Source organism: Culex pipiens, chromosome 2 (assembly GCF_016801865.2).
Source record: "Culex pipiens pallens isolate TS chromosome 2, TS_CPP_V2, whole genome shotgun sequence".
NCBI classification, from domain to species: domain Eukaryota; kingdom Metazoa; phylum Arthropoda; class Insecta; order Diptera; family Culicidae; genus Culex; species Culex pipiens.
This window is the reverse complement of record NC_068938.1, coordinates 96737440-96748718: the sequence shown is the minus strand read 5'-3', so window position 1 is coordinate 96748718 and position 11279 is coordinate 96737440. Positions and strand designations below refer to the sequence as shown.

The 11279-nt window shown below is 41.8% G+C and overlaps 1 protein-coding gene across 1 annotated transcript in view; it reads right to left on the bottom strand.

Moving 5' to 3' along the window:
* Positions 1-8196: 8196 nt before the first annotated feature.
* LOC120416612 (ras-GEF domain-containing family member 1B) overlaps positions 8197-11279 on the bottom strand; it is an 87220-nt gene continuing 84137 nt past the window's right edge. The window contains exon 12 of the mRNA XM_039578411.2: positions 8197-10153. Coding sequence (XP_039434345.1) covers positions 10083-10153 — 71 coding nt within the window. The 3' untranslated portion in view covers positions 8197-10082. The remainder of the gene's footprint in view (positions 10154-11279) is intronic.

Genomic DNA, 11279 nt, shown 5'->3' with positions numbered 1-11279 from the left:
GCGGCCACTCCATGTGGTGGCCACTACTGCCAAAATGTCAAATTTCATGTCCAGTATCAAAATCCCTAAAGGTTGATACCCGTATTGCCCCAACTCTTATGGTTTCGCAAATGTCCCCTTATCGGAACATCCCCGGGGCCTGCGGCCACTCCAGGTGGTGGCCACTACTGCCAAAATGTCAAATTTCATGTCCAGTATCAAAATCCCTAAAGGTTGATACCCGTATTGCCCCAACTCTTATGGTTTCGCAAATGTCCCCTTATTGGAACATCCCCGGGGCCTGCGGCCACTCCATGTGGTGGCCACTACTGCCAAAATGTCAAATTTCATGTCCAGTATCAAAATCCCTAAAGTTTGATACCCATATTGCCCCAACTCTTACGGTTCCGCAAATGTCCCCTTATCGGAACATCCCCGGGGCCTGCGGCCACTCCAGGTGGTGGCCACTACTGCCAAAATGTCAAATTTCATGTCCAGTATCAAAATCCCTAAAGGTTGATACCCGTATTGCCCCAACTCTTATGGTTTCGCAAATGTCCCCTTATCGGAACATCCCCGGGGCCTGCGGCCACTCCAGGTGGTGGCCACTACTGCCCCGGGGCCTGCGGCCACTCCATGTGGTGGCCACTACTGCCAAAATGTCAAATTTCATGTCCAGTATCAAAATCCCTAAAGGTTGATACCCGTATTGCCCCAACTCTTATGGTTTCGCAAATGTCCCCTTATCGGAACATCCCCGGGGCCTGCGGCCACTCCAGGTGGTGGCCACTACTGCCAAAATGTCAAATTTCATGTCCAGTATCAAAATCCCTAAAGGTTGATACCCGTATTGCCCCAACTCTTATGGTTTCGCAAATGTCCCCTTATCGGAACATCCCCGGGGCCTGCGGCCACTCCAGGTGGTGGCCACTACTGCCAAAATGTCAAATTTCATGTCCAGTATCAAAATCCCTAAAGGTTGATACCCGTATTGCCCCAACTCTTATGGTTTCGCAAATGTCCCCTTATCGGAACATCCCCGGGGCCTGCGGCCACTCCATGTGGTGGCCACTACTGCCAAAATGTCAAATTTCATGTCCAGTATCAAAATCCCTAAAGGTTGATACCCGTATTGCCCCAACTCTTATGGTTTCGCAAATGTCCCCTTATTGGAACATCCCCGGGGCCTGCGGCCACTCCATGTGGTGGCCACTACTGCCAAAATGTCAAATTTCATGTCCAGTATCAAAATCCCTAAAGTTTGATACCCATATTGCCCCAACTCTTACGGTTCCGCAAATGTCCCCTTATCGGAACATCCCCGGGGCCTGCGGCCACTCCAGGTGGTGGCCACTACTGCCAAAATGTCAAATTTCATGTCCAGTATCAAAATCCCTAAAGGTTGATACCCGTATTGCCCCAACTCTTATGGTTTCGCAAATGTCCCCTTATCGGAACATCCCCGGGGCCTGCGGCCACTCCAGGTGGTGGCCACTACTGCCCCGGGGCCTGCGGCCACTCCATGTGGTGGCCACTACTGCCAAAATGTCAAATTTCATGTCCAGTATCAAAATCCCTAAAGGTTGATACCCGTATTGCCCCAACTCTTATGGTTTCGCAAATGTCCCCTTATCGGAACATCCCCGGGGCCTGCGGCCACTCCAGGTGGTGGCCACTACTGCCAAAATGTCAAATTTCATGTCCAGTATCAAAATCCCTAAAGGTTGATACCCGTATTGCCCCAACTCTTATGGTTTCGCAAATGTCCCCTTATCGGAACATCCCCGGGGCCTGCGGCCACTCCAGGTGGTGGCCACTACTGCCAAAATGTCAAATTTCATGTCCAGTATCAAAATCCCTAAAGGTTGATACCCGTATTGCCCCAACTCTTATGGTTTCGCAAATGTCCCCTTATCGGAACATCCCCGGGGCCTGCGGCCACTCCATGTGGTGGCCACTACTGCCAAAATGTCAAATTTCATGTCCAGTATCAAAATCCCTAAAGGTTGATACCCGTATTGCCCCAACTCTTATGGTTTCGCAAATGTCCCCTTATCGGAACATCCCCGGGGCCTGCGGCCACTCCAGGTGGTGGCCACTACTGCCAAAATGTCAAATTTCATGTCCAGTATCAAAATCCCTAAAGGTTGATACCCGTATTGCCCCAACTCTTATGGTTTCGCAAATGTCCCCTTATCGGAACATCCCCGGGGCCTGCGGCCACTCCAGGTGGTGGCCACTACTGCCAAAATGTCAAATTTCATGTCCAGTATCAAAATCCCTAAAGGTTGATACCCGTATTGCCCCAACTCTTATGGTTTCGCAAATGTCCCCTTATCGGAACATCCCCGGGGCCTGCGGCCACTCCAGGTGGTGGCCACTACTGCCAAAATGTCAAATTTCATGTCCAGTATCAAAATCCCTAAAGGTTGATACCCGTATTGCCCCAACTCTTATGGTTTCGCAAATGTCCCCTTATCGGAACATCCCCGGGGCCTGCGGCCACTCCAGGTGGTGGCCACTACTGCCCCGGGGCCTGCGGCCACTCCATGTGGTGGCCACTACTGCCAAAATGTCAAATTTCATGTCCAGTATCAAAATCCCTAAAGGTTGATACCCGTATTGCCCCAACTCTTATGGTTTCGCAAATGTCCCCTTATCGGAACATCCCCGGGGCCTGCGGCCACTCCAGGTGGTGGCCACTACTGCCAAAATGTCAAATTTCATGTCCAGTATCAAAATCCCTAAAGGTTGATACCCGTATTGCCCCAACTCTTATGGTTTCGCAAATGTCCCCTTATCGGAACATCCCCGGGGCCTGCGGCCACTCCAGGTGGTGGCCACTACTGCCAAAATGTCAAATTTCATGTCCAGTATCAAAATCCCTAAAGGTTGATACCCGTATTGCCCCAACTCTTATGGTTTCGCAAATGTCCCCTTATCGGAACATCCCCGGGGCCTGCGGCCACTCCATGTGGTGGCCACTACTGCCAAAATGTCAAATTTCATGTCCAGTATCAAAATCCCTAAAGGTTGATACCCGTATTGCCCCAACTCTTATGGTTTCGCAAATGTCCCCTTATTGGAACATCCCCGGGGCCTGCGGCCACTCCATGTGGTGGCCACTACTGCCAAAATGTCAAATTTCATGTCCAGTATCAAAATCCCTAAAGTTTGATACCCATATTGCCCCAACTCTTACGGTTCCGCAAATGTCCCCTTATCGGAACATCCCCGGGGCCTGCGGCCACTCCAGGTGGTGGCCACTACTGCCAAAATGTCAAATTTCATGTCCAGTATCAAAATCCCTAAAGGTTGATACCCGTATTGCCCCAACTCTTATGGTTTCGCAAATGTCCCCTTATCGGAACATCCCCGGGGCCTGCGGCCACTCCAGGTGGTGGCCACTACTGCCCCGGGGCCTGCGGCCACTCCATGTGGTGGCCACTACTGCCAAAATGTCAAATTTCATGTCCAGTATCAAAATCCCTAAAGGTTGATACCCGTATTGCCCCAACTCTTATGGTTTCGCAAATGTCCCCTTATCGGAACATCCCCGGGGCCTGCGGCCACTCCAGGTGGTGGCCACTACTGCCAAAATGTCAAATTTCATGTCCAGTATCAAAATCCCTAAAGGTTGATACCCGTATTGCCCCAACTCTTATGGTTTCGCAAATGTCCCCTTATCGGAACATCCCCGGGGCCTGCGGCCACTCCAGGTGGTGGCCACTACTGCCAAAATGTCAAATTTCATGTCCAGTATCAAAATCCCTAAAGGTTGATACCCGTATTGCCCCAACTCTTATGGTTTCGCAAATGTCCCCTTATCGGAACATCCCCGGGGCCTGCGGCCACTCCATGTGGTGGCCACTACTGCCAAAATGTCAAATTTCATGTCCAGTATCAAAATCCCTAAAGGTTGATACCCGTATTGCCCCAACTCTTATGGTTTCGCAAATGTCCCCTTATCGGAACATCCCCGGGGCCTGCGGCCACTCCAGGTGGTGGCCACTACTGCCAAAATGTCAAATTTCATGTCCAGTATCAAAATCCCTAAAGGTTGATACCCGTATTGCCCCAACTCTTATGGTTTCGCAAATGTCCCCTTATCGGAACATCCCCGGGGCCTGCGGCCACTCCAGGTGGTGGCCACTACTGCCAAAATGTCAAATTTCATGTCCAGTATCAAAATCCCTAAAGGTTGATACCCGTATTGCCCCAACTCTTATGGTTTCGCAAATGTCCCCTTATCGGAACATCCCCGGGGCCTGCGGCCACTCCAGGTGGTGGCCACTACTGCCAAAATGTCAAATTTCATGTCCAGTATCAAAATCCTTAAAGGTTGATACCCGTATTGCCCCAACTCTTATGGTTTCGCAAATGTCCCCTTATCGGAACATCCCCGGGGCCTGCGGCCACTCCAGGTGGTGGCCACTACTGCCAAAATGTCAAATTTTATGTCCAGTATCAAAATCCCTAAAGTTTGATATCCATATTGCCCCAACTCTTACGGTTCCGCAAATGTCCCCTTATCGGAACATCCCCGGGGCCTGCGGCCACTCCAGGTGGTGGCCACTACTGCCAAAATGTCAAATTTCATGTTCAGTATCAAAATCCCTAAAGTTTGATACCCATATTGCCCCAACTCTTATGGTTTCGCAAATGTCCCCTTATCGGAACATCCCCGGGGCCTGCGGCCACTCCAGGTGGTGGCCACTACTGCCAAAATGTCAAATTTCATGTCCAGTATCAAAATCCCTAAAGTTTGATACCCATTTTGCCCCAACTCTTATGGTTTCGCAAATGTCCCCTTATCGGAACATCCCCGGGGCCTGCGGCCACTCCAGGTGGTGGCCACTACTGCCAAAATGTCAAATTTCATGTCCAGTATCAAAATCCCTAAAGTTTGATACCCATATTGCTCCAACTCTTATGGTTCCGCAAATGTCCCCTTATCGGAACATCCCCGGGGCCTCCGGCCACTCCAGGTGGTGGCCACTACTGCCGAAATGTCAAATTTGTCAAAGAGAGAGCGAAGGGGTGAAAGCAGCTTTCTGCGTAGCTGTGGATTCCTTCACCCCTCGCGTCCTTCCTTGGTTCCGTCCCGCAAAATCTCTAGGCAACACGATGCACGGAATCTGGCCGCTTCCTCAACCCGGATGGGAAGGACAGGATGGATAGAGGATCACTAATGGAAGAATTTGCCGGGTGAGAGCAGCTACTTCGAGCTGTGAAATCCGTCACCGGTTTGGTGGAGCAGGGTGAAGGCAGCTCGCCGAGCTGTGAAATCCGTCACCCCGCGCGTCCTTCCTTGGTCCCGTCCCGCAAAATCTCCATGGCAACGTCGTCCGATCGTGGATTCCTCGTGGCTGGTTTCCTCCTCGGTACCGCATCAGCAACAACAGGAGCTCCTTCCAGGTCGGCGTCCAAAATTGATTTGACTTGATTTTGGAACGGCACCTCTTTTTATATCAAATCGTTTTGGCGTTTGGCGAAGCAGCAGCACAAAAGGAAAAAATCGCCAAATTGTGTCAAGGCCAAACGCAGACAAGGCTTTGGGGGCGGAGTCAAGAGAGAGAGTGTGCGCGTGTGTGTGTTGTGTGCATGCTTGCTTGCTGTGTGGAAGCAGTTTTATTAATTTAAACTCAGTTTTTAAGTGCTTCAACTAAATTTCATGGCCATTAATTAGGTATATTAAGAAAGCTTGAAATCTCCCCTTTCGTTTGGTGGGTACCACTTTTACGTGTGTTGAACAGGAGTTGAGATATTATTGTTGCAAATCTTGCAGTCGCGTTTAATTTCTTTTCGTTACATTTCGCTCCGCGAAATTTTGGATTGCTACCCTGTATAGAGCCCTAAGACGAAGTTCTTCGTCAAAAAACATGATTAAAAATGGATGTGATATTTACTTGCAAAAGTTACACCAAACCAAGAAACAAAAACTTTTACAACTATCTTTTAATCCCCCATTGCTGGTTCGTTTGCTTTGGTTCAATTTCTCCGTCAAATCTTCCGATTACATTGCTGTGTGCTTCGATTGGTTGTTGTTGCTTACTTTTCCTCATTTATAATTATTTGGTTACTTGTTATTCATACAGTTATGGTCTCAAATGTTTTAGTCCTTTCTTTATCGAATGGAAACCCAAAATAATAAACCCATCTTGTTGAGTCGGGATCAACATGTTCAAATAAGTTAAAATTTGCGTAAATTTACTGCTTTCTACGGATTTAGTTTCTATAAGGAACGGAAGTTCTTGAGCAGTTTTCAACGAAATTTGCAATGTTAGATATGTAACAGCGAATTTAATTAAACATTGTTTTTTTTTCTCTAGATTTAGGCCGCTGCAAATATTTGTTCCAGTCAACTCTAGTCTAGAACGAACAGGAAGCGGAGATAAGATTTTTTTTTGAAAAATATTTAATTTAAAAAAATCGAAAATATTTTAAAACAAAATTTTAACAACTCAAGATGCAAAATTAGGAATCTAAAACGACCAAACTTAAGAATTTAGAAAAGCTTAGAAAATTTCTCACAATTTTCATTCATGGCTATGTCGATTGGATTGCTTGTTGCTGAGATACAGTTTCTTCGAAATTATTTGAAATTGCAATATACCTACTTAATTTTTTTCGAAAAATGCCTTAAAATGCTTTCAACTTCAACAGTGCGCCTTATCAAAAAATGTGTAAAGTCACATTCGATTGCAAATTTAATTTTTCACATAAAAATGATTTTTGAAATTTAGTTTTACAATTTGTTTTTTCAAATAAAAGTAAACAGATTATTTGAACTTTTTTACCATTTTCATCTTACCACTTAAAGTTTAATTTTAACTGAAAATCTCCCTTTTTCGACCTTGTTTTTCAATAGTGTCCATTCCAATTTTTTTAAAGTAAAAATAGTATTTAATTTTTTTTCCATGCCCCATGGGATTCGAAAAGTAAAAAAAAGAGACTTTGAAGATTGGTTGCTGAAATACAAATAAACGAAAAAGAAGCAAGAAAATTGAAGTTTTTAAGTCTCAAATTTGTTAGTAATTTTCTAACGTAATTTGTGAAATGTTGTGATCTCTGCGAAAAAAAATTTGATAATGTTGGAATCAAGACTAATATTTCAAAAGGGTCAGTTATTCAATTCGGTAACTTGAATTCTTGATTTCAAAATTTCCAAAATATATTTTTCAAAAAGAACATAAAATTTCACAAATGTTTCATTTTTCAACATTGAAAATAGGATCATTTGTTGCTGAGATATTTTACAGCGTGACGTCACGAGCGCACACGCACACACATTTTCGCTGAGACACACGTGCAAAAAATGTAAACAGTACAGCCAAGCTGTCAAATTTCTAACCTAAAAATCGGGTCGGCGTAAAACCTAATAGCTTGTGAGATCTCTTCTTGTGTCTCGTGATTCCCAGCGATGTCATTCCCTCTCTCTCTATCACTCCTCCTTAATTTGAGGCATGAATACTCAGGCGGGATAATTGTAGTTGCTGAGAGCTGATATTTTGATATTTTAACAACCCTGGTTGTGAACAATAATATCGTTAATTTAAGCTTAAAAAATATAAAAATTTAAATTACAAGCCATGGTCTCAACATTTGAATGAAAAATTTGTTTTAAAATGCATTTTACACTTGTCCAGTTATTTTGCAACCATTAGTTTTCAAAATAAGCAAGTCTGGAGCAACATTTGAAAAGGGCGCATAAGCATTTTGACAGCTAGAACTATTTTGCAAATTCCGAGACAACAGATAACTTTTTAACAAAACCCGCAACGTTAGAAGGTAGCTGGGAAGGCCAGCTATTGTTTAACACATCGAGTTTTGTGAAAAATTTACCTGTTGGCTCGGAATTTGCGAAATAGTTCCAGCTGTCAAAATGCTTATGCGCCCTTTTCAAATGTTGCTCCTGAAGTATTGAATAGATTTTTTTTTTCGGCAAAAAAAAAACTTTTTGCGGTGCTGTTCATTGATCGATCCCAGACATGCTAATTATGATTTTAAATGCAGGAAAATGCATTTCTAATTGTTTTGAGTTGGTTAGACTTCTATTTCCCTTGAAATTCTGAAGATTTTTGAAAAAAAAAAATTTGCCCCCTGATTTTTCGGACCGATTTTGAAGGGGGGGGGGGGGGGTTGAAGGGGGAGGCGACATAAACTTTGAAAAATATTTACAACGGCCATATTGGAAAATATAACTTTCAAGGTCAATTCAATGGAAACTTTATATTGATTGTGTTCTGTTGGATCACTTTAATTGCAACATTTGAAAAAAAAAAAAACTGTCGCCTGATTTCTTGAAGCATTTTTAAAAAGGAGACGATGCTTAAAAAATATTTTAATCGGTCAAATAGGGTAAATAAAACCATTTTGAAAAAAAAAAACAGTTTTCACTTGTAAAAATCATACATTTAAATAATTTAAAAATGTTTTAGGGACTTTATTTACAAGGACCTAATTCCACAATGTATGATGTTGATGAACCTTACAAAAAATAAAAAATAAATCATATCACAACCTAGTCCAATGGTACCGTAAAACGGGGTGACTTTGATAGGTTTGCGATTTTTCCGCAAAATGAAGAGTACAATTAAATTACGTAATGAATGGTTAAGAAACAAACTGACCGTGTTAGAGAAGTGTTCAAAGTACCTCAAGCAGAACTTTTCATAAAATTTTGACAAGTTTAAAAAGTTAGTTAACTGTAGTTAAGAAAATGCTTTATCAATGAACATGATTTTTAATCGGAAAACGGAAGTATTTTCGGATTCTTTGGACAATTTTCCACTAGGAGAAGGTTAAAAAGTTTGTAAATAATAAATAATATGTGTTTTTGAAACACAATTAAAAAATTCTCCAAATTTATAGGCAATTTCAGTTTAACAAATTTCATGTAAAATGTGAAAACTTGTGATTCGTGCTTTGAAATCAGTATAAAATGCAATATCAATCGATAATTTTACAAACAAAACTAGTTTTAACAAATTTCAGGCAAAATTCCGACTTTTTAACAATTTTACCTAAAATTTATATGCATTTTGCTAAAAAGCTTATACACTTAGTTAACTAAATATAAACACTGATTTTTTCTTAAAAACTATATCAGCTTCTTTAGTGATGGTACATTTAGCGTACAAATAAAGTTTGAACATCTCAAATATGATTTTAACAAGAAAAACTATGACTATCAAAGTCACCCCGGAATTAAAACTAAGAATTTTTAACGTAACTATTTTTCTAAACATTATTGAAAAAACTTTTTTTCCGAAATAGTGCATGGACTTTGTGTAGTCTACCCCAGTACATATTTTAAAAATAACAATCTTGAGAAAAACCTTACCTGTTGGAAAATATTCTAAAAACAAATTGAAATCCTATCAAAGTCACCCCGGTTTACGGTATTTGAGCTTTGACAGAGTTTTTACTCCAATAAAACTAAAATTGCAAATTTCGTTGAAAATTGCTCAGCTTTAAGGAGCACGCTACCTGCTACACCCTTAAGTTACCAACAATCTGCCCATTTATTGTTATAAGCTAATCACATGAAAGTTGTTTTTTTGCATAGAATTCAAATTCCGAATAAAATTGTCCTAGTTTCGATTCAATTATGTTCGTTTCCTCCCCCACTTTCTACCCGAATTTGTCATCGTGCATCTCTGCCTTCAGGGGAAAATTCTTTTTTTTTTTCATTTCTCCCTCACCCTCCCTCGAGCACCATTTTTCTTGTGTTGTGCTGTTGATATTAAAATATTGACATATTAAAATTGTTCCTCGAATCAATTCAGCTGCCGGACTGTTGCTGGCCTCTGCTGGGAAGTTGTCCTTTTCCATGCTTCACCAGCTGGTGCTGCTGCTGTTGTGACCATAACGACGACCACCACCGACTTTTCGGAATGTGCCATCAGGAGCAGAACCAGAAGGAGCAGCAGCAGCATTATTGGCATCATCTCCGCCTGCCGATGGTGCAGGGTCGTATGCAAATAGAAGCAGCAGAAGTGGTCGTTGTCCATGGTGGTGATCTGCTCCAACTGGCTACAGCAGCAGCAGCAGGGCTGAATATTGTGGTGATAACTGCGATGATGTCGATGCTGATGCTGCTATGTAACGTCGTACAGCTCCTTCTCGGCGACGGTCGCACCCTCGCATTCGAACGATGCCAGCATGAGCTCTGTGAAGGGAGGGAGAGGAGAAAGAAATAGAGAGTAAAATATGGAAGGTTTTAGGAAAAAATATATTGGAAATCTCCTAAAATATAGGGTAAGAAAGGGCTTTCTTGTTTTGATTTTTAAATTAGAATATATTTATAAAAAGACTCATACAAATTTATAATACCTTGAAATACAAATATTAAATCTGAGTTCTACGATAGTCTTCTGAATAACTATTTTTGCAGTCATTATTTAATATGCTTTTTATAATAGTTTTCATAGGTCATCTATAAGTGATGATTGCCTAAATATAAAAAAAAACATCTTATTTCAATGCCAAAGATGAATGAAATTATTTCATCTTTTTCTCCTATGGCGTACAATACTACTGAAGTATAATTCGTTTCCTTCTAATTCGTCACAGTTGTGTGATTTTAGAGGAGACGCATTATATTTTACGTATAAACACTCGGTCGGACCATATTTTTTTCCTGTGAAAATTGGATTTTTTTAAATTATTTTCACACTTTTTGCGAAATTTCAGAGACAAGATTGTTTGAAAATTAAAGATTAAATGGAGAAATAATGCTTAGCTGAAAAGTCTTGCCCAAAAACCCGGAAATGTTGGGAATATATTGAAAATTAAAATGATTTTTTCCGTCTAATAATTTCCCGGGCAGACGGTAATAACAAAATCCATACCATTTCAATAACAAATACTGTTGAAATAACAGAAAGCACCAAACTCTCTTCGGGAAAGTTGTAGAGCACCTTCCAGAGCATCTGAATATGAATCTGGTTTTGATATCGCGTAAAACGTGATTTTTTTAAATATCATAATTCATAAAAAAGGTTTTTCCCATACAAATTTATATGGGAAATTTAATCGCTTTGCGCAAAGTGAGGACTAAACCAATCGTTCCCAAACTTTGGGGAGTTATTTAGGACTCCAAAAGGAACTGAAAAATTGCTGTGCTGGAAAATCGATTTTGTTATTACACCCTAATGACCCCTAAACTACTCTAAAGTGATTTATATTTTTTAAATCCATGTAGCTGCATTCATTCAAATTTGGCTAAAATGGGGTCGCAGATCTCGAATTTCATGTTAAAAGCAAGAAAATGAAAAAATGCGAAAAAATTGTTT